General features: G+C 56.9%; 8 protein-coding genes across 8 annotated transcripts; 3 read left to right on the top strand and 5 right to left on the bottom strand.

The window, feature by feature from the left end:
• Positions 1-515: 515 nt before the first annotated feature.
• On the top strand, positions 516-2,204 carry A1Q1_03075 (uncharacterized protein; the record flags this gene model as incomplete). Its single annotated transcript, XM_014328165.1, has 1 exon — positions 516-2,204. One exon carries the CDS (start codon positions 516-518, stop codon positions 2,202-2,204), a length of 1,689 nt encoding a protein of 562 aa, XP_014183640.1.
• Positions 2,205-2,420: 216 nt separating this feature from the next.
• A1Q1_03076 (uncharacterized protein) lies at positions 2,421-5,109 on the bottom strand (the record flags this gene model as incomplete). Its single annotated transcript, XM_014328166.1, has 3 exons — positions 2,421-2,456; positions 2,513-4,812; positions 4,881-5,109. 3 exons carry the CDS (start codon positions 5,107-5,109, stop codon positions 2,421-2,423), a joined length of 2,565 nt encoding a protein of 854 aa, XP_014183641.1.
• Positions 5,110-6,008: 899 nt separating this feature from the next.
• On the bottom strand, positions 6,009-7,124 carry A1Q1_03077 (uncharacterized protein; the record flags this gene model as incomplete). The annotated part of the gene is made up of 1 exon (XM_014328167.1): positions 6,009-7,124. One exon carries the CDS (start codon positions 7,122-7,124, stop codon positions 6,009-6,011), a length of 1,116 nt encoding a protein of 371 aa, XP_014183642.1.
• A 1,373-nt stretch (positions 7,125-8,497) lies between these two features.
• Positions 8,498-9,919, top strand: A1Q1_03078 (uncharacterized protein; the record flags this gene model as incomplete). Its single annotated transcript, XM_014328168.1, has 1 exon — positions 8,498-9,919. The coding sequence occupies one exon, from the start codon at positions 8,498-8,500 to the stop codon at positions 9,917-9,919; it is 1,422 nt and encodes a 473-aa protein (XP_014183643.1).
• Positions 9,920-10,090: 171 nt separating this feature from the next.
• Positions 10,091-12,977, bottom strand: A1Q1_03079 (uncharacterized protein; the record flags this gene model as incomplete). Its single annotated transcript, XM_014328169.1, has 4 exons — positions 10,091-10,206; positions 10,286-11,362; positions 11,494-12,606; positions 12,653-12,977. The coding sequence occupies 4 exons, from the start codon at positions 12,975-12,977 to the stop codon at positions 10,091-10,093; spliced, it is 2,631 nt and encodes an 876-aa protein (XP_014183644.1).
• Positions 12,978-13,367: 390 nt separating this feature from the next.
• A1Q1_03080 (uncharacterized protein) lies at positions 13,368-15,718 on the top strand (the record flags this gene model as incomplete). Its single annotated transcript, XM_014328170.1, has 3 exons — positions 13,368-13,425; positions 13,473-15,652; positions 15,698-15,718. 3 exons carry the CDS (start codon positions 13,368-13,370, stop codon positions 15,716-15,718), a joined length of 2,259 nt encoding a protein of 752 aa, XP_014183645.1.
• Positions 15,719-16,813: 1,095 nt separating this feature from the next.
• Positions 16,814-18,547, bottom strand: A1Q1_03081 (uncharacterized protein; the record flags this gene model as incomplete). Its single annotated transcript, XM_014328171.1, has 1 exon — positions 16,814-18,547. The coding sequence occupies one exon, from the start codon at positions 18,545-18,547 to the stop codon at positions 16,814-16,816; it is 1,734 nt and encodes a 577-aa protein (XP_014183646.1).
• A 33-nt stretch (positions 18,548-18,580) lies between these two features.
• A1Q1_03082 (uncharacterized protein) lies at positions 18,581-27,165 on the bottom strand (the record flags this gene model as incomplete). The annotated part of the gene is made up of 10 exons (XM_014328172.1): positions 18,581-18,876; positions 18,914-20,773; positions 20,836-20,907; positions 20,963-21,303; positions 21,364-21,522; positions 21,589-21,707; positions 22,009-24,448; positions 24,833-25,047; positions 25,133-27,066; positions 27,114-27,165. 10 exons carry the CDS (start codon positions 27,163-27,165, stop codon positions 18,581-18,583), a joined length of 7,488 nt encoding a protein of 2,495 aa, XP_014183647.1.
• Positions 27,166-27,355: the final 190 nt, after the last annotated feature.

A 27,355-nucleotide genomic window follows, 5' to 3' on the forward strand; every position in this document is an offset into this window, starting at 1 on the left:
CCCTCTAGTCGCCCTCTCTTGCAATTCACACCTGGCCACGAACTGGCCAGCCGAGCTTGCCGGTTCGCCATGTGCCGTGCATAGTCGTCGATTCCGTGCGTTTCATCCTGAATACATAGGATCCAGCAGCCATATATCAGCCTCGGCTGTCGGGATCACTGTTTACTCGCTCAACAGCGACTTGAAACTCACTTAATGCTCCTCCTGCCCCTCTCCGCACACGACCTGAATTGTTTGCATGCTAAGATATCTCCCGCACCGCGCTTCCGCTTCTTCGAGTTGGTCGACATCTTCCCCGGCCCAATGCGGTCTTATTCCTGGCCTATGGTCCAAGTCCAGTGCAATCCGAGAGCAGTGTTGAGCCCAGAGAGCGCAAAGAAGCGAGCTTGGCTACCTTCCTCCGCAGCGTATAAGATGAGCTGTCTCTGAGTGAGACAGCTCCAGCATACGTACTCCCACCGCCTCCTCCTATCTTCTCCCAGTCGCTCCTTCCTACCCCACACTCGTTTCCGACTATGCGTGTCGCTGCCGGCCTCACGCTCATCGCGGTGGTGCTCCCTGCAATCGATGCCTTCCCGCACATGGCGCGCAGCCATGGCCACGCCGAACGAGCCGCCGCGGTGGAGTGGGACGGAGTTCTCGATCTGTTCAACCCGACCAAGATCATCGACAACGTGCAGACGATTGCTGAGCAGTTCAAGCTGCCGGACCTCGACCTGCCGAAGCTCGAAGGGATCGATCTCTCTAAGCTTGGCCACCTGGGGCAGGACTTTGACCTGAACAAGATCTTCAAGGACGGTTTGGACATCACGAAGGTTGACCAGGGCAAGCTGAAGGAGGACCTCGAAAAGCTCGATGTCTTCATGATCGGGGACAAGTTCGATCTCTCCAAGATCGGTGATTTCTCAGGGCTGCACCTCGGTGATAACGTCGATGTCTCTGGCGTAAAGGCTGGTGTCGCCACGCTCGCTGGTGGCAACGTCTCCGCTGGTCTGGGGCAGATAGCTCAGTCCTCAGGCGGTAACGTAGCAAACGGTCTGCAGCAACTCACGCAGCAAACTGGCTCTTTCCTGCAGCAGCTGGCTGGCGAGTTCAAGACCTTCAACCCATTCACCATGGGCGTCTTCACGCTCCAGCTGCTAGCGGCCCAGACCAAGGTCCGTTCTGATGCGAAGAAGAACCCCAAGTTCACCGACTTCCCCAAGCCTCAGCTGCTGAACACGTGGCAAAACGAGCTCACCAAGGATATGATCTACGATGCGTACAGCTTGCATCGCCCCGACGACGAGGATGCATGGTGGGGCGGCGGCGAGGATGCCGACCACCCTTATCAGGCCCCTGGACCCGATGACCAGCGCGGTCCGTGCCCTGGACTGAACACGCTCGCGAACCACGGTTACCTGCCCCGAAATGGTCTTGTTACTCCGTATGAACTCATGCGGGGCGTATGGGAGGGCTACTCCATGTCGCCCGAGCTTGCCTCTCTCCTTGTTTTTTCAGCCTTCGTCATGAAGGGCAACCTTTGGACGCAGAAGCTGTCCCTCGGTGGTGGGACCCTGCTGTCCCCTGGTGGCGTCGGTATCTCCGACCACGGTTTCCTCGAGGGAGACGCCTCGGTCACGCGCGGGGACAAGGTCGTCGGCGATCAGGTGCACCTGAATGCGACCCGCTTGGAGAAGTTCAAAGCTGAAATCGCCCAGTTCGGGGACAACGGCGACATCACGCCCGAGGTCTGTGCTGCCTCGCGCGAGCGTGCATACCGTGACTCGCGCGCCGAGAACCCCTCCTTCGACTTCAACCCCCTTCGCATGCTTGTCGCGTACGCCGAGTCGGGCTTCGCGATGGAGGTCTTCCGCGGCGCGCACAAGCGGTGCACGGCCGACACGATCGACTGGTTCTTCGCCAAGGAGCGTTTCCCGCCCGGTTGGAAGCGGCGCAACATCCCCCTCACGAGCGGAGAGATGCTTGCCTGGGGCATGCTGTTCAACAAGATCCGCCCCGTCCAGTCCGGATACAACGTCGGCGGCGCCTTCGTCCCCATCCCGTCTATTCCCGGATGGACCAACTTCCTCTCGGCCGGCACTGTCAAGATGAACGCGTGCAGTCTCGCATCCATGTTCATCACTCTGCTCCCTACCGGTGTCATCTCGTTCGCGCTTGGCAACGGTATTGGGCCAGTCATGCAAGGCCTTACTTGCTGGTAAACTTGACAAGCATTGCTGCGTTGGTGAAACCCACATCATCGACACTTCGACGATTGGGCAGCTTCGTAAATATGGCGAGTGTGAGGGTTTTATTGAACTACTATGCATAAGCACTGACAAATATGGAGAGAGGCAGCACCAGCGAGGATGGAGGCGGAACTTCAGGGACCAGTGCTCGGACGAAGGGCGTGCGCGAAACATCCATGCCTTGTCCCGTCACTCGAGAAGCTTGACACAGCTCTTCAGGATAGCCTGGATGTCGTCAGCATCTCCATTTCGTGTTTGCACGGCGCCAGCCCTGTACGCACTCCTTTGATGTTGTCATCTTCAACGCTTGTAAATCGGTATGAGCCCCGACTTTTTCCAAGCTCGACGTATATCTGTGTCCTCGCCTTAAGGTGCAGCTCAGGACCAGCCGTGTAGTCATCGGTTACTTGAGCAAGTTTGGGCCATGAATGAAGATCGTCGTTCTCCGTATGCACCCCCAGATCATCACGGCTCTTGGTGGAAGGGGACTCAGAGCTCGGGCCAGAGGCAGCTCCGATCATCGGCGGCGATCGCTTTTCCGAAGCCACCATTGCCGTTTTGCATTGTCGATTATGAGTCTCGAAAAGCGCCGCTAGTTCATAGGCGCGCTTCTCGGTAAACACCCATCTGAACTGTCCATACTGTGACAGCAGACGTTGCCTGGCTTCTCTGTTGACCCCTCTCATCAGCAGGTCGTGCCATTGTGCGTGACTTCGGTGGACGATTCGAGTACGGGACAGATCATGGAAGAGCATGTGGGCAATTTCCGGTTCGAATCGAGTGTCACGGTTGGAAACCAGGGGCTCCCAGGTGAGAGATGTGTTTGATGGGTCAAACATGGCCGGGACGTGCTCTCTAGTACCTGCCTCCTCGGTTCCGGACCCAGCGACTGTTAGGGTCAATGCTTGGCAAAAGTGACGGTACATGAAGTCGCGATCGATCGTGCCGCTATATGAATCCAACTGTTGCAGCAGGGTGTCTCGGGTGACCTGCAGCATTGTTTTAAGCTCCGCGAAGTCCTGTCTGTTTGCTTTCCCTAGGCGCCTGTTGAGAGACTCGGTGAGCATCTGTACCGTTGTGTCCAGCTCCGGAGTTGCTGCAAACCCAGATAGACCCGTGAGAGGTCCCATGACAGTCTTGATGACGTCCGCGACCAATTTCAGTCGGAACTCCATACGCCGCGATGCTTCTTGTCGGGCCTCGATTCGTTCCATCATGATGTTGGCTACTGTGCCAACCGCACATCCACGCAGAATCCCAAACGCAGCGACGTGGTACGTTCTCCACTGGCATTCCATTGTCTCCGTTCTCTGCTCTCTCCAAGCGTTTAGCACCATTGAGCCCGCAAATACCTGGATGCGCGTCGATGTGGGAACCTCGATGTTCCTATTGCCTAGAGCACCGATGTCTTGCAGGATTTCTTGAAATGAAAGGGGCGTGGACAACAGAGAGTATGGGGCGATGGGCCGATGCAGCCACGCTTTGAAGATGAGAGACACCCGACGGCACACCGAAGGCAGCGCAGCGTTGAGCGAGCAAGTGTCGCTATTTGTCGCAGTGAAATACACGCGACCCAAGCAAAGCTCTAAGAGATCCTTCAAAGATTCTCTCTTGTTGCACAACAGCCAAATAGCTCCGTTCCTCAGGAGATCACTGAGAATGACGTCCATAACCTCCGGGAATATGAATAGATTGATCCTGGAGGGCGGCGCAGCACAGAAGGCCACTGTGATCCCGTTGATCCCCTGAAGCAAACACGGCTTTCGGTCCCGCAGGGAGCATGGGGGGGTATAACCAGCTTCAATCCAACCTTCCCTCCTGGAAACTTCGATATCGCACTTCTTGTAGACCCCCCACAGGTGTTGGGCGGCTGTTGCATCGAGTTGGGGTCCGAGGAACATGGTTATAATGGAGCACGTGAGAGGTGGGAAGTCGTGACATCTGCCGTCTGGGATGGGTCCACGGTACAGGTAGGAGAGCCATCGATATCTCAGGTCGGTCATCTCCATGCGATCCGGCTTGGAATACTTCAACAGCCTGACCATTGGACCCCCGTGGAACGAAATGGGCCGCTGGAGATGTAGTATTGGGACGGACATACCGAACACGTGCTTGTCAGGAAGCAGCCCTGCAGGAAGGAGTCGTGCCCAGCTGCGTGATGTTGCGATTGATTTCGCACTTGGGAACGTAGCGTACGGATGAGGAGCGGTGTGATGCCATATGTACTCGGCCAAACGCTTCAAGACCCATTGAAGAATGTTGCTTCGATTTGCCTCGCTCTGCGGATCGTAATCGAAAGGCCAATATCCTTCGGCATTACTTTCTGGGTACAAATGGCCAGAAACGTCTCGCGGTATGTTTGGCACGTCCCGCTTAATCATAGTCTTCCTCGGTTGGCAACGGCAGGTGACCTCAATCGACTGGCCCGCGGCCCAAACCCCATTCCGGGCCTTCAGGTGCAACGTGCGGCTGTGAAGAGCATCGAGATCAGTGATTACTTGCGGTGAAAGTCGAGAAGGAGGAGCGTTACAGAATTCCAGAAGATCGGAGACGTAGTGCTTTTTTGAGCAGGGGTCGACGTCTAAGAGCCATATGAAAAACTCCTCTGCCATGTCAGCCATTTGCCGGTCTCTCATTGCGGCTACTCACCGGATACATAGTGCCAAGGGGAGTGCGGAAACCCGGAACCATGAGCAAGCTTCTTAGTGAGGGCGAGAAGTGAAGGCGAAACAGGCGTTTCCTGATCGTCTATCTTCGATGGGGTGCTGGCCGACGCTCGCGAGCCTGAGGTTGTCCCGTCACCCAGGAGTCGATGGTCGGCAGTGTCAGGAATGGGCTCGGCACCATTCTCCTCTTCGAGTAGAGTGGCGATGGCCATTGCGTTCGTTTACAGTGACTTGAGAAGGAGAGTTGCCTAACTGATCGTTGTGTCAATGTAAAAGTGGGAAATGTCAGCAAGCGTTTGGAGAGCTGTTCATTTGGGCGTAGGTCTGGGGAGTAATGGGCACAAGCAGCCAGCATGGTCGGGGATCTATGAGTGAGATGTGAACATCAGGAGGTGACAATCCGTGGGGCTGGAGATCCGAGCGGTCAAAATGGGTGTAGCCTATTGTTCCTCATCAGGGTGCAGGAGGGTGAGTGTTGGCTGAGGCCTTGGAGATCTTGCCTCGCCGCGTCCGGCATGCACTGCGCCGCAACGCAATTCTGAGGCCTTCGGGCCAAAGCGGCTTACATGAGGATAATCCCGCGATGTATGCATTTGAAATGCTCCATAACTCTTTGCTTCTGCTCAGTGGGCGTTAGGGTTGTTGAGTTGTGCGGTCACGGCAAGATTGAGCCCATGTTGGAACCTATCACGGCGTGCCAATGCTTGTTCGACCATACACAAGGCCAAGAAGGAAGGAGTAGATAGTGAGGCACTCGTCTGGTGAGGAGGTTAAGTTGTTCTGGATGCGAGACCCCAACACACGGTGGTGGAGGCGGTGTCACCAACTCAACGACCCAAAGATGGGGCGCTGGTGTCCACTCTCCACTTGATTTGTTGCTGTTGTGCACAGGGCGGCGGCACTGGAGGTTGGCAGAGCTACTCCCGGCTGCGGTGCTACTCCCGGCTGCGGTGCTGTGGAACAACCCCAGCGCCTGTTGTGGTGTTGCTGAGTGGGATGGCCAGAAGCAGGAAACCAGCTCGCAAGGGGCAGGCCATAGCGAAGGCGCGGAGGCAGCCAGGTCTGCGAGCAGTCTGGACAGTGGAAGGAACGAACACTATCATATCTCACGCTAAAAATGCTTCTGTGGCAGCAACCAACGGAGACGATGCCTAAGAATGTCGCTATACATCATCTCCAGTAGCCGAGGTGGCTGGAGCAGTCTGCGCCTCGCACCTGTAGGGAGTGCAAAGTACACAACCGTGAGCCCGTTCACCTCCCTTAGCCGGACGGGTTGGTCGTCCTCCATCTCCTCCGGTACCGACAGTCCATTCGCTTTCCATCCTCCCAGCATAGTGATGATGATCTCACAACGGCGGTAGTTTCCCCACAACACCCATGCGACATCCTCGTCAAACTCAGGCTCGTCCATGATGCTCAGCAGAGAGCAGGACAGAGGAGGAAAGTCCATGAGGAGAGCCTCAGGGGCGGCGCACCTGTGGAGGTATGATAGCCACTTCCTTCTCAAGTCCAGCTCCTTTATTTCACTCGGCCAGTCATAATGCACGAGCTCGATGACCATCCCTGTAGTTGACAGTTTGGGGAGGGGAGTCACCGCAAGGCTGGTGTGCGGGTTGTCGTCGGAGTGAGGCGTCGAGTCGAGGGTCCAGGGAACTGGGCCAAAGTGCGTCTGCACGGGCCCACCTACCTGAACCGGGAACTCGGCGCGAGGGTGAAGCATGCTGTGGTGCCAATAGTACTCTTTGAGGCGGGCAATGATCCACCCCAAGACATCGGCGGACGTATCGAACGCTCGATCAAAGTGCCAGTTGTCGGAGCCCTGCCAAGTCTTGCGGCCCGGCCCCCTGCTAAGCTGGCAGTAAACGGGACCTGGGAGAGGGGAGACGACAACGGCCTGGCAGGTCGGAACGCAGGTGCAGGTAGGTGTCAGTCTCTCGCACCCAGCCTTCAGCTGAGTTGCGATGCGTTGCAGTTTGTCGATAAGAACCAGGGGCATGTTGGCTGGGTCTTGCGTGCTGACGAAGCGGTGAAAGAGTTCCAGCATCTCGTTTCTCCTACACGAATCAACCGACGCCATCCAGCCGAAGAAGACGTCGGCGAGACTCTCGCCGTCAGCAACCATGAACCACGGACTGTCGGGAAACCCTTCGGTGCCTGGAACCGCAAGAAGAGCTGGGATTACGGTATTGGATGGGGGGCGTTCGCTGTGACTGCTCTCGGGAGCCATGGTGTGTCGAGCGGCGTTCGGAGGCTCGGAGCCGAGGGCCGAGGGGTAATGGTCGATGCGGTGGCTGAGAGGAGGCGGGGAAGATGGAAACCAGGCAAGCGATCAGAGCACAGAACAATAGGAGTTGTGCGGATGGGGTGGTAACGCTAGATGTCACTCATCTCGCCGCCCGTCTGTACCTGGTCCTGACGGCCGAGTTCGCGGCCCAAGGGGGCACACCACTTTGAGGTACGTGCGCCGGGGCGCGAGACAATTGTGCACAACACGGACCGCCCAAACCCGCACAGGTCCATCCTGTGCGTTCGCACGACGTCTACGACACCTCATCTTGTCCCTCGTGTTCTGCACGGCGCAGGTTCTTAGCTCACAACTCGTTTCTTTCCTCCCTCGGCGTTCGGCAAATAACTTCAGTCTTATCGCTTCTGGGTCGGCGAGGTAGAAGGCCGATGACAGGTGTTTGGAATGCCGATCGGCTGGATAAGGGTATGCCCGCCTGCTCGAAACCTCCAGTCCCTCCCTATGGCCTTGCCTTGAGACCGCAGATCTCTGGCCCGTCTCCCGGTGTCTCAAAGTCAGTCACTCTCACTCAGAGTTTAGGCCTCAGTACATGTGCATCCCGTTGCCCTTCTTTGAAGTCACGGAAGCAGGCTAGCTACCACGTCACTGATTGACTCTCCATTTTCCAGGATCTACACTCGCTGCAGCATCTCTTGGGCTCAGCAGCTCTGAGAAAAACGCCTGACAGCAGAATGTCGGCCCTTGGGACAACAGAGACGCCCTGGCACTTCGTCTCGAGTGAGTAGAGCTCTCTGCAAAACGCTGACACCACAGGCAGTGTCGCGACAGGCGTGCGCAACATCGATCGCCTGCTCCAGGCCGACAACCCGAAGTACGACTTGCAGCTTTCTCGACTGCTACTGCCCGTTCTGGAGCCCGGCGCGCATATCCCGCGTTCCATCAAGGAGAAGGCGGAAGCCGCCGACTCCCCCTTGACGTCGCTAGTGAACTGGGATTCGGCCAGGATGCCATTACCGGTTGGCACGTGCCTCCTCTCTCCGTCGTACAGGTGGCCCTTCGACGTTCGTGACAGCAAGGAATCGGTGGCCTGGGCCGTGATGCGGCTGAACGAAGCCTCGAGCCTCGCCAGCCTGGACCGCGACCATGCGTTTGCTCGCTTTCTGTACCAGGAAGGGCCGCGGTTCGAATCCTCGTCTTCATCCGTCAATACCCGTTTCGGCCCTTTCAACGACATTGGCATCATTCTCAACCTCAGAAGCTGCCGAGCGCTTCCACGAGAGCTCCTGCAACTGGCGGTCTCACGCCGCTCGAAATGGCTCCAGTTCATTCTGCGCGAGTGCGGCCCACTGCCTACGATGTACTTCCCGCCCATGAGTCATGTCCTAGGGGTGATGGTGGACCACCCCGAATTCACGGACGAGGTCGCCATGGACATGTACGGCGCGTTCGACAACTGCACCATCGCCATCATGACGGAGAGCGACCTCATGCCTGCATTCGGCCTGGCAACGTCGGTCCAGTGCAACGCTCTTGGCACTGTGTCGAACGGCAACGCCAAGCTGACACTGGCGGCGCTCAACGGAGCTACGATCTTATTCCTCGGGTGCCTGCTCCTGCAAGAGGAGAACGCTGTACACAAGCTACTCAACATGAAGGTCATCAGCCTCGTCATTCTGAAGGACATGTCGGACCATGGCCTAGGCTGGCTCGTCCAGCCCCGCGACGCGGGCTCCATCATCAGTCGCTGGCTTGAGAAGACGACATGCAACCCAAGGGCGCCCCCGGCTACACCTCAACTGTCGCTGTTCCTGACCGCCTGGATAAATCGTAGAGGTGGACCAATGCACCACGGCAGCAACGCTCCGATCGACTTGTTCAGTGACACGGGCAGCCTGGACCCTCTTCAACTGCTGCATGGTAGGATCGCAGAGGACACCACCGACATGTCTGCCAATGAACTCTCGAGGCTGGGTAACATTGCACATGGCGGGTTTCGCGGCTGCTGCACTGGCTCGGCTGCGGCCCTCTTCCTTGATGCGAGTGAGGGACCAGAGATGGAGGGCGTGCGGGCCGATGCTCCCGCTCAGCGATGGGTGGAGGTTCTTCTCAGAGCTGCGCTGCAGAACGGGGGACCGAATCTTATGACGCCCGAGGCGGCCGAGGCAACAAAGACGTATCTCAACAGCAAACTGGGACATTGTCCTGCTGCTGCGTCCAAGAAGCTGCAGGAGCTGGACGAAGGGATTCGAAAGCAGATCGCAAGGTTCAAGCATGACTTAGATCGGGAAGAACTCGCGTTGTTCATGCACCACTTCTACCGCGCCTTCTTCGTGGCTCTCACTCAAGGGCGGATTCATGACGACGGGGTGAGCCCTTTGACTTGGGTTAAGATGCCGCTCAGGGTTGAGGTGGGCGAGGCACGATTGAAGCTGCTCCGCTTACCCTCCTCTGCCCATGAGCATCTGATCGAGAAGCCTGAACGCCCGTCGCTTAGGCTGCATCGACTCTTCGTCGGCGCCTTTCTGCTGGTGGTGGTGGCCATTCTGACTGTTCCCGGGTCGTTGTGGCAGCAAGATGGACGGACTGCAACCGATCTGGCGCTTGGCAGCAGCACCCGTGTCGGTCTCGGTCGACTGCGGTCCAGCTCATGGGCATCGCCTGAGTGGCTTGTGAATGAAAACCAGGACGTCTACACTCTCTCGACGGCGGTGGGAGATTGGCAGAAGATTGAAGGTTTTGACGGAAGAACAGGGGTGAGTGAGCCAGATCAGTGCTGAGGCTGATGACAGTTTGTGCGCAAACGCGACATTGCCCCGCTCTAAGTCACGGAAGCAGGTGGGGTACTGACGCGGGACCGGGCACAAGTCTTTGATTCTAGTAGGAGGGTAAGAGATGCATGTGCATGTACAGTATCGTACCAGAACAGTATGGGCAAGTCAAACGTAGCTTCATTGCCGGGAGTCGAACGCAATTCTTGACATGCCCTTCAAGTGCTTACTGTCTGCGACCGTTGGGTTGGAACAGATTCTCATCAGGCCAGTGAGAGATGCGTCACGGGAATCACCTTTACGTCAGCTCAGCACATGTCGGGCAACATACCCCCGGCTTGTCCACACTGCTAACTTTCATCGTGTACCACCCACCGACTGGCTTGCCCACCAGCTCCACCATGTCGCCGTCGGAAACGAACAGCTTGTCCGCAAACTCCCAAGTATGGATGACACGTGCCAGGACTACCTGTGATGAAGAGCCATGAGACACAGTGCCCGAGAAATCGAGCAGAGGGAAATGCAGGCGGCTCAACACGGAGGTTGGGAGTCCGAACGTGTAGTACACAGCGGAGATGCCGACGACAGCCGCCAATCCAGCCATGACGAGTGGCCACTTGCGGGCCCTCGGCGTTGAACATTGATCCTTCCCTTCCTGGGTGGAGAAGGAGATGTCAGAGGTACAGGTGTGAAGGACACCGTTGCTGTGTGTGGGCGAGGGCAGTCCTGTGGTGATAGCCTCCGAAGATGATAATGCGGGCAGAGCGCGCTTTGCGGATGCGGCAGTGATCACGGCTGTCTGCTCTGCGGATCGTTCCGTCTCTCGCAGCTTCTGCACGCGCCTTCTCTCCTCAATCTTCTGCACAGCTGGCAACTGGTTGAGGTGGGGCGAGGGCGACGCGGGAGCGTTGTAAAGGTTCTTCATGCGTGAGTACTCCACCAGCTCCTTGTCGGAACGAATTGCGAACAGTCGGGACCCCAAGTCATCACAGATGAGATGACTGAAATCTGCGTTGTAGCGGTCCAGACTACCTGAGCGTAAAGTCGCAATGCTCTCTTCGTCGGTATCGCCGCCAAAGAATGCGTGAACGTTATCAGGATCAATAGGAACGTCTTGCGTCACCACGCTTGTGAACGCCTGTCGGAACGCGCGTCTTAGACGCTCGCCGTCCACGAACGTTCTGAAGGTTTGGATCACTGTGGACAGATTGTCCCTAACCCGATCAAGTGCTGAGCGGATGTTGAGGATCTCTTGCTTGTTTGCCCTGACAATGCGACTGTTGATGCGTTCAAGAAGTGCCTCGCTCGTGGCATCTGCCTTGATGCTGACACTGTTGTTCAGAACGGCGCAAAGGATGGACTGGCAATTGGTCGACCACTCCGTGCCCAGTTTGACCCAACTTTCACGCTTGGCGATTTTGGACTTTCCTGCTTCGATTCTACCCAGTGCCACTAAGACAATGGTGCCAACAGCGCTTCCGTAGTAGGCACCCAGAAGCGTCACTTCCGCCGCTCCTCCCAGCCACCGGTAGTGTCTGGTGAGAAGACGCGACGTCCCGCAAAAGGCCGCTCCCTCCACAGACCAAAGAGATCCTCGACAAGCTCCTCAATCTGCAGTGGGTGGGCTGCATGAAGCAAAACAGCTTTCTTGCGGTTCGTCCAGACATTAAACCAGAGTGACAGCTGGCGGCACAGCGCTTCCAAATTCCAATCAGTCTTTTCTAGTATTGCGCCCTCGAGAAGTGACTTGGTGCAAGCGTACACCCGGTCGTCGAGGATGCTGGCTAGGCCGTTGTGGAGGAGGTCTTTGAGGATGGCCGACCCTGTCTGACGCATTTGCAAAAGCTTGTTCAAAGAGTCGTCGTCACCGATCACGTAACATGCAGGGAATAAGACTGTTACGCCTTGGATGTCGCGGAACGAGATGGGTTCGGATGCCTTGGTGGCGATGGGGACTGTGAATGTAGCCTCGTCCCAGCTAGTAGCAGGAAGAAGCTGAACATCACACACCCAATAAGGTGCAAACAGAGTTTTGGCCTCTGAGTCGGTGAACTTGGGTTCTGAAACCATGACGCCGACAGCTGGAGTGATAGGTGGCTGTGCGCTTGATGACGATGATGAGGTACAGCTTCGATCAAGGTAAGAAAGCCACAGGCTGTTGGCCGCCGATGCGGGAGTCCGTGGGGGTGAATGGTAGCTGTTCAAAACGAGAAGCGTGTTGATGGCTCCAGTGCGCTGCTGACAAGGTCCAAACACTGTCTTATTGCCGTTGCCAGGGAGAAGCCGGTCGCGCTTGCGGGGAAACTGCGCTGAGGGAATAAACGCAGCGGATCTCCACCACTGTTTGGGGTGGTCAACCCAGCTTTGCTTCATGCTCGCCTCTACGTCTCTCTCCTGCATTCTTCTCATGACCCAGTCAAGAGCTTCTGGCTGGGCCGGATAGACATCATGGGGCCACCTCTTCTTGCTGCCCTCAGGCAGCAGTCGGCAGGTGGCACTGGGCGGAGCTTCGGGACGCGGGGTAGAGGTCGTGGTCTTCTGGCTAGAGCAGCCACAAGTGCGCGAGGGAGTGATACCAGTAGTACGGTACTCCTGAACGATATTTGAGAGGTCGGCGTAGGACAGCCCGCAAAGATAGGCATCGAGCGGCTGACACATGCATGGCTGAAGCCCTTGGAACCAGTCGACGAGCTCCTCTGCGGTATCAGCTCACGTCGTGGAAGTTTTAGTCGAACAGCCTACCTCCAATCGAGTCCCACGGAAAGTCAGGGTAGCGGAGAGACTGGGGGGTAATTCTGCTGGCCATCTTGAGCTGAGAAGCAAGATAGATGGATGGTTGGCCGGCGTGGAGCAAAGCAGTTGTTGGAAGTGCAGGATGGAATGACGAAGGAAGGGCATCGAGAAGGAGAGAGAAGAACAGCAGCTCAGCAGGAAGGTCACCTGGGAACCTGCATTGCTGCAGGTGATACTTCGCCGGAGCAGGGGTCAGTGTCTGGGCCAGGGGACCAAAATTCTGGGGACAGACGCCCTCGTGCTCCCAGCAACTCAGCGCCGGTGATTGGCTCATTGTGTCAATGGCGCCAGAGCAACCAAAGGGCTGAGGGCTGAGGGAGGGCGCTTGACCATGAGATTCGTATACTGGCGCCCTGCTGCGCGCTGCTCAGCATGCTCAGATCAGGCGAGGGCACGCAGGGGCGCAGGGGCGCAGGGGCGCGGGGGCGCAGCAGGTGAGTTGCGAGCCGGAAGGTTCCTGATTCCTGACCTCCCACGGTGGTACCCCGGCCTGGCGCTGGTGTCTTCCTTCAACACTCGATGTTCGTATTCCTGAACCTTTATCGCAGCGCTGATCTCAGTCCTGCATCATACAGGGAAGAACAGAAGATCTCATTCTCCATCGACTGCTCCCGGTGGAAGAGCGAAGATGGGCCGGAAAAGCAGAGCTAAGCGACAAGCCACCATGCCAGCACGAGAGGTAACTCCCGGGCCGCCTGAGACCCCTTGGGCAACAGTCGATGGTATGTGTCTTCCTCCGCTCCATGTGTCACCACTGACCTTGATGCAGAATGCTATTATCAATGGCTCAAGAACACCGACACCTGCAAAGGTACATCGCTGTGCTGGGAGCTGGACAAGTTCTTCGCTGCCTCTCGCCGTTCCGAACTGTCCATGTCATTCCTCGATGACCTCCGCGAGATCGCATTTTGCCCGTCACTCATCACGTGCACCTGTTCTGGTGGAACACTGATTCACCCAAACTGCCGACCTGCAATTGGCCGACTGCATGCGAGCCACGAATGGTCGTTCGACTTGAGCCGACCTGGTGCTCTACAGGATTGGACATGGAGGCGTCTGCTGGAGTACTACTGGCACCACGCGTGGCCGAGTCCCGAGGCCAATTTCCCACCACTCTCAACATCCGCTACTACGTCCTTCAAGTCAAACGTACTAGGACCACTCCATCATCCAAGTCGGACCGCGGTGCATCAAGGACTCACCCTGACTCTCCTGCGGCATGCTCCGCCCAAGTCGAACCCGCGCTCGCAACTTCGGAACAAGTGGATACGGTACTTGTGTCGCGGAGCAGATTCCCTCCCAGCCGTGGACCAGTTTCCACCCTTCTCTCCTGCCGTCGGCACTATGGTGCTCGACAACCAGTTTGACGAGGAAGCCGCCCTAGGTCTCTGGGGCATCTTCGAGCGGTGTGACATCGATATCTGTCCCTGCGCGGGCTGGGCGGCTTCCGGATTCTCTGCACCAGGTACCATCGCTGACGACGAGACAGTATCCTTGCGCAGCATCAACGGAGTGACGGTCGTGTTCCTGTCGCTCGTGTTCCTGTCGCTCGTAGCGTGGGAGCACCGCAAGGTCTTCTGCCAATCCTGGAGACTGCAGGGCATCATCCTGTCCGATCTCTTGCGGCATGGTGTAGGCTGGCTGCTGTTCCAGCACCGAGACTCGTACAGCATGTCTATCAGCACACAGCTGTTCTTCCAGCCCCTCGATCTCCGGGACACCAACGAGGGAGCTCTCATGTGGAGTTCAGTCTTCGAGTGGCTGCCCCCTGATCCCGGCGACGTCTTCCCGTCGACCTGGTCCGAAGGTCGAGCGCGAGCTCTCCTGCTCTTCCGAACCTGGGCCACGAGATACGCCACCAAGGGGCCAATCCAGGACAGCCTACCACGCTACCTCAACGTTCTCCGCGACATGAGTCCGGCATGGTACGAAGACTTTGACTGGCAAGTGCACGACGCCCACGTCCGCTTCACATCGAGCTGCGGGTTGGCCCTCGGCACCGGTGTCGCTCTGGTTGTGGAGCGCTTCGAGCAGATGCTCGGTTCAGACCTCCCCGACGGGGTACACACGCTGAGGGCGCAAGTCGCCGACTTCTTCCGCGAGTACTTTGACACAGCAGTACGGACGAGCGGCCGGCGCACGCGTCCCTTCAACGGTCTCGTTAGTCTGCGACACTGGTCTCTGCACCCCGAGCTGCGGCGGCTCGGCACCACCTTCGACTCGGAGTGGCACGACTTCCTCCACCGCATGGACGCCAGCAATCAGGTCAGATGGGAGAACAGGTCCGCCCTGATGAGGCACTTTTGCACAGCCTTCCTTGACGCCCTCCTCGCCCAAGTCGATCTGGACGAGTACTGGCGCGACACGGCGCGGATTGTCCGCTCCAATCTCGCCTCGCCTGTCTCTATCCAGCTCGTACCCGGGGCGGACAGGAATCAGCTCCTCACTTTCCACAATGCACAGGGCGCGGACCTTAGCGCAGACTTTGCCGCCAAGTTCATGATCGGGCTGAATGAGAAATGGGCGGATCGGTGGGATGGCGAGCCGTCCGAGATGCGGGAGACAGTTCCGCAGGCGGACGCTGGTGACCCTCCCTCGGAAGCCAGCATTACCGAGCTAAAGAACGAGGATCCGGATCCCGATGGCCCCAACCCGCCGCCACCCTCCGACAAGCCCGGCCGCGCAGGTCCACATCAGCTCTGGATCAGTGTTGTTCTCGCCTTTCTAGCACTCGTGATCGCCTTCTCACAAGGTCGGCTGGGCAACCTCTCCCCAGGTCACCTCCGGACCCTGACACCTGACCCTGCGCAGCTCATCTCGACCGGCCACATCGTTGCACGGTACGAAGCCGGCTCCTCACTCGTACTCAGCATTGGAGACCGGGTGAACGTCCTCGAGCAGCCAGTTCCGGGATGGGTGAAGGTGCGTACTGATACTGGTAGCGTAGCAGTGAGTTCTTGCACTGGTCATAGCTAATACCAGGTGATACCGCAGAGGCTCGTGGCCTTGGAGTGAGGCAGCTCCATTTCGGACGCGGCAGACGGTTTTGGGCTTCGCATGCATGGACGATTACTGTCACCAAACCGTATCCCAGCTCTAGCCATACACGGACGACTTGACCCCTCCAGTGCATGTGACCATGGAGGGAGGGGGTCTGGCCTATTCGGAGGGAGAGTTGTGGGTGGGCAAGGTCGTCGTCGAGAGGGGAAGCCGGAAGCAAGATAAGGCGCAGAACCACCGTACGCGCCTGACTCTGGTTAGTCATCCATAATGCCCCACCAGATCAGGCAGCTGTAGTTTCCCCTGTGCTGGATACCTCCCAGATGCATGCACCCCTCGGCTCTCTGGAAAGCCCCTTGCTCAATGTAGGGCGGTTATCATCTCAGGGACTGATACATTGCGGATTCAGGAGGCTGATATGAGGATTTGAGGCCCAGTTTCGGGAGTGGCGTCAGGGGTCAGGGATAGTGCACCCCTCCACCTGAGGTGAGCTTCCATCGCAGAGAGAGTCACTCTGGCTTGCATGCACGGATGTCGTTGAGGGGTGCTATGCATCGTTGCAGCCAGAACTCGGATAAGAACGGTAGTCTCTTGGCGTCGCTCGCATGATGCACACCGTGCTTGATCTCCAGTTCGACTTGTCCCCTAGCGCCCCTTCAGTTCACGTATTGGACCAGTCAAGGAACAGATAAATCACACAGAGCTACTGCTCGATTAGATGAGATACGGATAAACAGCAGAGGGCACGGAGACGGGACTACATGTGTGGGCGACTGAGGCTCAAGTAATGCCGCAATCAGCGGCAGGGCCCGGAGCGACGTTTCCCCACTTGTGGGCCAAGACCAACGGGAAAGAGTCTCTGAAGCTTAGACTCTGGATGGTACACAATGGGATACAATCGAGTCGTATCGAATTCTGAGAGCAAGAAGCGAGCTGGGTATGGGAGATGCGGGTTTTCGCCGTCGGTAAACGACGGGAACCGCTGGCGGACGTCGGCACATTCGTAGGCGTAACAGAGACGTGCGTTCGAAAGCAGACGGAGAATCCAGAGGGGAGTGAAGCGAGCCTGTCCGAACTTGCATGAAGGGGTTGAGGCGTCGATACGGGCGGTCATGCAGCCGACGATGCGGCACCCGACGGATAGAAGGACCAAAGCCCTAGCGCGAGCAGCGGAATAGTCACCAGAGCTAGAGTGGCTGCTTTTGGGAATTGTGGGACCTGGTGGATGATCCTCGTGGTGGCTGAAAGTTGCACAGAAGGAAAGCGAGCATTTTTGAGGTTGAGAGGGTTGGCGTCCGAGATAGCTAGAAGACGTGGGCTTCGGTAGTCCAAGGCGTGATGCACAACCGAGGCATACCAGGGCCGCTGTCGAGCAGCAATTGCCGCGGCAACTCGGAGATAGAGCTCATGCTGTTTCATGAGATCGCGCTCCTCGTCTGTTAAAGGAAACTTGAGGAGCCGAGTAGGCAGTGACGCAAGGTAAGGAAGGCTCAGCACACCTAAGACGGAAAACGCATCAGCCAATCCGGGGACCCACACACTGTAACCGAAAGCACTGGACTGCTTCATCGCCTCCACGTCAAGCTCCCCAAACCAATCGAGGACGGCGCGGAAGTGACTGTTCATCTCCGCTGCCGAAAATGTGATGATAGCAGCTTGAGCGAAGTAGCGGAAAAATACCTCGCTGTCAACGACACCGTCATACGATGCCAGCTCTCTCATATGCAATCGTTTCATGTTATTTAAGTCCTGCTCTATTGAGATAGCATCGCAGTAGCTGAATCTCGATAGGCGTTGCTGGAATCGCTGCTTCACTGCCTGCCTCAGCGTTTTAGCTGTAGCATTCTTGAAGCCTGCAAGAAGCACCTCGGTAATCGACTTGGTCAAGCTAGCCACAACGTCGAAGTCAGTTGGAGCTGGCTGATTCGACCTCGGGGTAGGAGATATTCGTTGGTCGACCTTGTCTATGAAGGCGATGACTGAGAAGGCAGCTTCACAGCCCTCGAGCATGGCATAAAGGCGGAGCTTTCGAAAATCTTCATCTGTTGTGGGCTCTCTGAGCATGCCTTGGCTGGCGACTCTGTCTTTCTTGAAGAGAACTCGGCCGATTCGGCTGCCGAGACCTGCAAATGGTCCTGCTCCTAGTCGCTGGAAAGCAACAAGGTGTCGACATAGTATCTCGAAAGAGTGATTGTCCCAATTGACCACAGACGCCTCCAACTCCTTGCAAATACCAATCATCATTAGAGCTAGATGGTGGAGGCGTACCCGGTGTTGAGCAAGGTCCTCGATGATAATGCTCCCACATGACAAACATGCGAGCATGCGATATTTGAAGTGGTCGCTGGAAGCTGAACTGAAAGCTGAAACCGTGAGAAATAGCACGGTCAGACCGTTGATACCTTTCAATGAGAGACAGTCATTGGCGCCGGCTTCCCACGACCATGCGTGGACTTCGACATCACATTGGTGGAAATTGACGAAGAGTGCTCGAGCTTCGCAACAAGACCATCGGGGATCGTTGATCAGTGTTTTGACTGAACAGCTCATTGGAGGAAATTGACTGTGCCATTCTGCTGGAATCTTTCCTTGATACAGATATTGCAGCCACTTGAAGCTTTCGGAGGAAAGGACGGCTGTGGGCGGTTGGCAGTCAATGAGCTTCAATCTGAAAGGCCTACGATAGCTCAAGCGGTGAGGGAACGGTCCTGGTTCTCCCGCGAGCGTGATTACCCTCCTGATACCATGGACTTGACTGCTCTTCACATCTGCAGTTCTGAAATAGGCGTAGTCACGAAAGGTCATGGTGATGAACTCGTCGAGCCTCTTCAACACCCAGTCCATGATACCGCATTGTCCTGCGTGGTGATCGAACGGTCAATCGCGGTGCGGGAGCAGCTTGGCAGTGGTCTCAATGGGTGGGGTAGGAGAAAAGATAACAGGCCCGTGCGATCTACCATGTTCTGGTATGATACCACAGCACTGAGGACATCGGCACCCCAGAAATCGATGTCTTGGGGGGGCGATGATTCCGCAAAGATCGCGAATCAAAGCCCCGATGAATTCAGCGTAAGTGTCCCCACTGTATGTCTTTAGAACGAGACGTTGCAATCTGGGAGTGATGGGCGTTTCGAGGCAGGTATCGACGAGCTGCAACCAATCGAAGAAGAATTCTGAAAATCAGTCATTTGCTTCTGCAAGCGCTCCTACCGGAAACGAAGAACCAGGGAGAATCAGGGGGACCTGACCCATGTGAGAGGCTGCTGGACAGGGTGCTGTCGATCACGCTGTCGTCTGCCCGTCCTCCTCCGCTAGATTCCTGAGCCTTCACCGTGCAGACTGGAGCAGTCAAATCTGTGCTGGTAGAGCGCTGCCGGGGTGGACTCAAGCAGCGGAGGTACTCTTGATTGTTGGAAGCTGCCAGCCAGCTTCGAACCTGAGCTTTGTGTCCTTCATCTGGGAGCAATTCTAGTATAGTTCTAGCCAGGTGGCCGTAGAACCCAACCCCCCCAAGGCCGACCTTGAAATGATCGCTGATCCTTTCGTCTAGAACTTGCAGCTCCTCTATCCGACTCATAACTCCCTGACGTAACGAAAGTAAAAGCATGGTCAATCTGCCAAGGGGTTTCTGGCTCTCCTTTGACTCTATGCTGGCTGCGATATTTGAGGATACTTCAGCGTGGCCGTGCCTAGAAGCAGTCTCCCGTAAACATGTACGTCCAGCGATGGAATCTGCAGGCGTGACCGTGGACACTGTCTTCACCGTGGGCTCATCTGTCGGTGTTTCTTCACGGAGCAGATGCTCATGTGATGGGGTAAATGTTGTTGAGCTGACGGCAGCGATGGCACAGCCGTAGAAGATGCCCATCTGAGACAGGTATGCTTGAAAAGTTGTGTTTGTTTCGGGAGTGGCCGCGTTGACTTGGCCCTTGCTTTCATGATCAATGAAGCCGAAGGGCAGACGGAACAAAGACTGAAGCTCTCTCAACGCATCCTGATCTTGAGACACACTTGTGGAAAGTCTGAGAGAGATTACCGGACGGCTCAGCCAGATCTGCATCAGCTGCATTATGCGGTGTGAGAAGCGGCGGGCTTGTGATATGGACAGGAATGAGCTCCGGCAGAGTCGGACAAGTGCGCGGCTCGTGGGTGAGAGTATCGAAGGTGAGGCTCGCTTCAAAGGGCGGTCTTCTGGGAGCAGCGGAGTTCCAAAACACCGAAGGAGATCTGTCACCACCGGTCCTCCGCTGTTTAGTGACGCGAGGAGATCTATCACTGGAAGGGAGTCAACCAATGAGAGAAATAAAACGGTAACACCGCTTATCCCTTTCAACAGATGAACTTTCACCGCTGGTCGGTCACTGCGTACACTATCAGTGCTCGAGGAAATGTGATCGGCGGAGCAGGTCGCCAGAATCTCGACATCACACTGGTCAAACGTTCCGAAGAGCTGAAGAGTTGCTCTTTCTCGCCAGTCAGGCTCCGACAACATTGTCATAAGAGCGCAGTTGAGAGGAGGAAACCTACGGTATGCCCCTTCAGGCACGGGTCCCCGGTAGAGATACGGAAGCCACTTGGCCATGAGGTTGGTTGGAGGATCGCCTTCGGGCAATTGGTAGCGAATGAGTCTTATCCATGGTGCTGAAACCTCATCGGTGCTTTCGCGGACTCGGGGATCGAACGCATCGGTTGAGCGGAGGGCGTCTTGAGTGTGATCAGGCCCTTGTTGTCCAGGGAGGGGGAACTGTGCGCTCGACGAGATCCAGTGGTGATGATTGTAGTGCTCCTGCAAACGGCGTGCAACCCAGTGCACCAGACCGGGTCCTCCCTGGTGATCGAACGGCCATTCGTGATAGGGCAAAAGACGGCCGACAGCGGACTGGTCCAGCTCAGGCGTCAGAATGAAAGGCGTCCCGGTGACAAATCGAGTCTTGCGGCATGTGCGGCAGGCGCAGAAGAAGTAGCCGCCGCGGTAGTTGGACAGCCTTGCGATCGTGTCGTCCCCGCAGCCGCCATCAATGATGTCGCGAATGCCCTTGGAGATGGTGTTCTCGGAACACAAGTCGACATCTTGAAGCCATTTGAAGAAGGATTCTGCCGGTCAGATTTTATCACACACTCAGTGTGCTTACCGGAGACGTGGAACCACGGAGACTCGGGCGGTCCCTTTCCCTGCGACAATGACCTTGGCGATATATCAACCACTTTGCGGCTGGTGTCTGTCTGTGCTACACTGGACATAGCCATAGTAGAGCCCACGAGCTTCCGAAGCCAATTGGTGCAAAGGTTTTCCGGAGTGGGAGTAGTCAGGAGATGTTGCGGTCGCGATGGGAAGGATAGGACTAGTAGGGCGAGAGAAACGGGCTGGGTGGACGGGATGCGTGAAGAGGGAGGGCGGACAGGAACCAGCGGCCAACGTAGTCATGCTGCCATCTGACTCCTGTCTGGTACTCCACAGGTTGTCAGGTTGCGTCCGCTCCCGGTCCCCGCCCAGTGTGGGACATGCCAAGCGATCGCTCCTGATTGGAACCGTCCGATAGACGGCCGTGATGCTCTTGATTTGGGAACAGACGACGCCCTTTGTTTCGGGCAACCCGAGGCTGTGTTGACGCATCTGACAGCGTGAAGGTACCCCGACTTATGGCCCTGCACTGGGAAACCAATTGGCAAATTCAGTGCGCAACTCGCGGTCCGGCATTTGTGCATGCTTCCTTATGGCCTTGGCCGCAGTCTTATCAGTAGGAGGTACCCTGAGTTGGCCGGATGATAAAGCCCGAAAGGGACGCCGAGCAAGCCTGATAAAGATTACCCTGAGAACCCTGAATCCACGAAGCATCGACGGATCAGCAGGGGCGAGGCATCCATCGTGATGGGTTTGACGTTACTCGATCAGCAAGACCAACAGCAAGCAGACGGTCAGGACATAGATCTGACCGTGGAATAGGGCACTGTGCATGGGTCCTTGCGCCCAGCGGCCAGCTAATGTGTGACCAGAACCCCTCGCCTGTCCCCACGTCATGAGAGGTCCAGACATGCCTTCGGCCGTTCACACCACATGGTGCAAAGCCCAGCTTAATTGCGCTATGGTGCAGTTCTATTGCAGACGACACCGCATAGAAACATAGTTGATGCTACGGACTTTTATCTACCCAAATCTACAGAATGGCCCCCTTAGGCGGATGCTGGTGGATTCGGGGCGTGATCGGCTACGTACCCTGCACGGGCTGGTTGGTCACCGAGACGCACTCGGCAGGAATCATCTGTTGTCAGCGATGCTTGGGTCTCCATCGTGCAGTGCAACTCACTCCTTCTTCGTCGCTCCCCTGCACTTTGATCATGTACCATCCCTTGGCAGGGACTGTTAGCAGCTCAACGGTGTCACCTGGTGACACCCGGCGTGATGCATTAACGTCGTAACTGTTCGTGACTTTCGCCACCGTCGCTGGCACGGATAAGATAACACCATCGCCGGCGCTCAAATGAGACCAAGAGGCGAAGGACTGTGGGAGTTTGACCGCACCCATCGAGGCAACCGAGTACGACAACCAGATGGCGAGAAGGAAGGTAGCAAAGGAGAGCGTACTCGCTACCCGGTGCAAGTTGACTGAATTGGCACTGGTCTTCAAGAAGGCGACAAACGATTGAAGCGAGGCCATCACCCTAGTGGGCGGTTGTGCGTACTCCAGTGTACTGGCTGCTGTGGATCGGGGCTCAGGGGCGCCTGTCTTGCTCGTGGCCGGAGTCGACTCGATGGACTTTGCGGCAATTCTCTGTTCCTCCTGCCACTGCTTCTGTACCTCCACCTGCCGTTTGAGCTGAAGTACGACACGTTTGAGACCATAGTCATTGCGAGCCGATGGCCCAGACTTCAGACATTTCCTGAGGCGTGGAATGGTCTCAAAGTCCCTGGCCGTGTAGGAGAGGAGCCTAAGAGATCCCAAATCCTCGAAGATGGCGCGGCTGAAGTGGGCGTCAAAGTGTTGAATGGATCCATGGCGAAGGGTGGGAAGATCTTCCTTGCAGTCGTCATTCCGGAAGAACGCAATGACGTCTGTAACCTGAACATCGACGTCCTGTGTCACCACAGCAGTGAATGCTTGTCCGAAAGCTGCTCTGAGGCGTTCGCCGTCCAGAATGCTATGGTGGGCATACGACGCGACGATGGTGGTGAGGTTGTCTCGGACCCGGCGGAGATTCTTGTTGAGATGGAAGATCTCATCGTGATTCGCCTTCAGTAGGTCTCGGTTCAGGCGCTCTACGATGCGCTTCTTCGATTCGTCCAACTTCAGAGCAGCACCAGCCTTGAACACGGCGGTGAGAACAGCTATGGCGTTCGTAACCCACTCATGCGTGAGATCTGCGGTCTTCTCCGACGAGTTGATTCGGTCCTCAGCTTTCCCGATCTTCCTCAGCGCCGCCAGGACCACGGCTCCTACAGCACATCCGTGGTAAACACCGATCGCAGTCACCTCGGCGGTGTCTTCCCACCCCTCATCCGTGTCTGGGGCGAACAGCCTGCAATTCCCGACTTCAGGCTTCCAGACCTCGTTAATCATCTGCACGAGGCTGTCGAGAGGCATCTGCACGCTCTGTTTGCAGAGCTGTACGATCTTGGGCTCGGCCATCCAGACGCGGAACCAAAGTGCCAACCGGAGGCAGAGCTCGTGAAGGCTCCAATCGGCGCTGCACTCCATGGCAGCCGCGAAGGTCTTCTTGACGAGGTCGTTCAGTCTCCCCTCTACGATGCCGACGAGATCTGTGTCGAGGAGGTCGTGCAAAATGATGGATCCGGTCTCCCGCATGAGCAGAAGCTTGTTTGTGGACTGGCGGTCGCCGATCACAAAGCAGCCCAGAAAGAGAATGGTCGGGCCCCTGATCCCGCGCAAGGTGATAGGGTCGCTGTGGTCGATGCCGCGGGGACGGGCGAATGTCGCATTCTCCCAGCTGTCAGCGGGGAGAAGCTTGACCTTGCACCCTTCGAGTGACGCGAACAGCGAACGAGCCTCTGTGTCTCTGAACTCCGGCTCGGAAACCATGACGCCAACGGCAGGGGTGAGGAGCATTGGTCGGCTTGAGGGATGGCTTCGCACGTCGCGATCAAGGTACGACATCCATGAGGAGGGTGACGTATCACTTGAGGCTCGCAGTTTGCAACGCTTCAAGACGAGTACAGTCTCAACGTCAAGAGATCGACTTTTGATCGGTCCAAAGAGGTTTCCGCTGCTGTTCCGGAGTCCATACAGCTCGCGCGTGCCAGGGAAGCGAGCACTGGGCTCGAAAGCTTTCGACGGGTGCCACTCCATGTGCTGATATTCCACCCAGGCCTTCTCCATCTCCAACATCGCCTGCTTCTCCCTCAGACGGTTGATGATCCAGTCGAGTGCCGTACACTTGGGCTCGTCGATATCAAACGGCCACGCGGCCTTGTCTCCACCATTTGGGAAGAGTCGACAAGTAGCACTGGGGAGGTCGTGAGGGGCCCCTTGGCTAAGCTTGCTTGGGGGATTTGAGCACGCGCAGGTGCGAGTGGGTACGTTGCCAGTCGAGCGGTAGTCCTTGATCATCTCTAGCAGCTTGTCCAAGGGATGCTCTCCTAAGTAGGCGATGAGCGGCTGGCACTTGCAAGGCTGCATGTCTCCTAACCACTTCACAAGCTCATCTGCAAAGTTAGTTAGGGCTGCAATGGCTCTGAACTGACCTCCGACATGGTCCCATGGGAAGTCGGGTTGTCGCAGGGGCTTGTCGCTGCTCAGAGTAGTCATCAGTCAATATGGGCGGTGGTACGTGGGGCGGATATTCTGCGGCGGCCTTGGGCTGATGTAGGGCAGACGGAATTGTGTTGCAGTTTCGTGGGGAGAGGTACGACCTCGCTATCGGTATGCAGGCGTGTCCAGTCTCTGAGGGAGGAACGACAATCCGGGCCCAGCGGCCACGGCCCAAATTCGGCGAGCACCGCAGCATCGGCTGAGTCAGGGTCTTAGACGTTACGGTTTCAGGCCCTGCGAGGCATGCGAGGGGCGCCAAGAATCTGCCGATCTGTCTGATATGACGCAGATCGGCTGATCAGACCACCGCACCGCCCCTGAGTCGCAGAGCGTGACTGAGCGCAGCAGCCATCGCACCGCGTACCACGCGCCCGTATGTTGCCAGAGGTGTAGCTCCAGCTTTGCAACGCCTGGCACATGCACTTCCCTTCTCGCTACGGTAACAGCTTTACCCTGACCACGCGGTTCTACGATGGAAAGATACAAGGTGTCAACCAAGGAACGCCGTCTCCAGGTTGTAATACGACGCAGCTGACATAGGCCGTGGTAGACTACATGGATCGGGTAGCAATATCGGTACTGAACTTGAGTCTAATGCAGCACTTTGACCACGTACCGCATAGGGACCAGCTGCTGTCAGTCACCCTCTGCGGTGGCCACTCACCCCTATGTCGCCGTCCAGGTTCTCAATCTTGTACCAATCGTGGAATGTCGTCTCCAGAATGTACACCTGCTCGCCCTCCTTTAGATGCACGGCATTGCCGGCTTTGAAACTCGCCTGTATGATCCCCAAACCGATGCGCCCCTCGTCACGGGCCAGTGCTTGAGGGACGCCCGGTTGCATCCCCAAACCAGACTGCTTCGAGGGCCACAGGATGGCACCGATAGTAAGAATGCAGACGGCTGCGACTAGAAGAACTCGGGGTAGCCAGCCGTCCTCGGCGCGGGTAGCGGTGGACGGCGGATGCAACGCACTGGAGGAAGGCAGGCCGAGGAGGAAGTGGCGGCTGCGCTGCAGCTGGGTCCGAAGGTCTGTTGAATACCATGCCATTGGCCCGGCTCCCTCATCACGAATGCGCCCACCAGTGACGGCGACGAGGAAGCCGCGGTAGAAGTACTTCAGAAAGGTGTCCTTATCGAATCCCTGCGGGGACGACTTGAAGGCGTCGAGACTTTTGCAAATAGCCTTGTCGAGTTCCTCCAATCTGTCCAGAGCATCTTCCGCGAAGCCATCGAGTTCTTGGCTGAGATACCTCTTGAGGGCCAAACCCACCTCCTCCGTAAGCACTTTCGCGCCGCCGCAGAGCCGAGATCTGTTCACAAGGTTCTGCACCCATTTCTCGGCCTGCGCCTTAGCGGCAACGGGATCAATGTAGGTCTCAGGACTATTGTCCCTCAGCCATGGTGCACCTGATTTAAGGAAAAGTGCGACCGCGGAACCCGCCGCCGCCCCGTGGAACAAGCCGCTCCGAATGTACATGCGTTCTGTCGAGCGTTCGGGGTCAAAGTCGTCACTGTCTATCTCGGGGGGATTGAGGTCGCTGAGGTACCGGAAGAGCCGGATAGGGGTAACGCGCTCGTCTCCGCTGAAGGGTCCGTCTGGTCGTGACATCCAAGCCTCGAGGAAGAGTGAGAGGCGAGGGGTAGGCGGAGGCACCATGTGATAGAACTCGGCGCTGGCCATCCAGCGGCTGATAATTGTCCTGGCGTCCCGCGAATGGATTATCCAGCCGAGCCCATGATTAGCCATGTCCCTCAGAATGACGAGACCGGTGACCTTCATGTCCAGCAGCTTCTGAACAGACTCCTCCACTTGAAGCAGCAAACACGCCATGAAGAGCACGGTTGCACCGTTCAGAGAGTTGAGCCGAACGGCGCCATTGGTTACAGATGTCAGGGCCTTGCTCTTGACTGGTGGCCCGGCACCGTACGCGGGTAGGAGTCCACCCTGGACAAGCACCTCGATGTTGCACTCATCGAAGACTCCGTACACGTCCATGGCCACTTCATCGGTGAAGTCCCGGTGTTCTACCATTGTTCCCACAACGTGGCTGAGAGGTGGAAAGTGCATGACGGGCAGTGGTCCGCATTGACGGAGAATGTAGTGTAACCATCTCGACCGGCGAGCCACCGACAGGCGAGCTGTCTCGGAGGGCAGACAATCGCAGCTCCGAAGGTCAACGACAAGTCCGATGTCGTTGAAAGGGCCGAACACGGTCGTGCTTTTGGTCGTCCCGGTGGCCGATTCGACTTTACGTGGGAAACGTGCTAGAGCCCTGTCGGTAGGCAGACTGCGTCGTGTGGATGACTCGAGTTTTCTTCGCAAAGCCCAGACCAGTGCCTCTTTGCTCTGGTGGAGGTCAAACGGCCAGTTGTATGAGCCCGAGAGCAGACAGGTAGCCACAGGCAGGCTGATATTGAGCGTATCCCAATGCTTAGGAGACGGGATACGGGCTTGCAGATCCCTCTCTTCTTCCATAAGTAGCTGACGTTGCGGACCGCGAGGCTCCAGATGGGGTAACAGTAGCTTGGACAAAACAGAGTCGTAGGTTTCGTCCGCCTGCTCGATCTGGCGGTCGATCTCGCGCACACTGGCCGCTACGTTGCCTGTAGTGTCAGCATCTGCCTAGCGATGCTCTGCGCACTTGAGATGTAGTACCAGAGAGGCCCCTCATCCGTGGGCAAAATGACGGGCATGCTGGGTGGAAATTGATTCGAATAGTGCGGTGCGCTTTGGAGACGTGAAGGGAGACACCGGCTTCTCAGTGGTTGACAAGGAAGAGCGTCAGCTCAACCTCGTCTCCTTTGCGGCCTTTCGGTCTGAAACCTCGACCTCAGGAACGCGCGGAGCGGTCAAACAGACGGGGCGCTGACTTGGGGACACAGG

This window comes from Trichosporon asahii (assembly GCF_000293215.1).
Source record: "Trichosporon asahii var. asahii CBS 2479 unplaced genomic scaffold scaffold00004, whole genome shotgun sequence".
Taxonomy (NCBI): domain Eukaryota; kingdom Fungi; phylum Basidiomycota; class Tremellomycetes; order Trichosporonales; family Trichosporonaceae; genus Trichosporon; species Trichosporon asahii.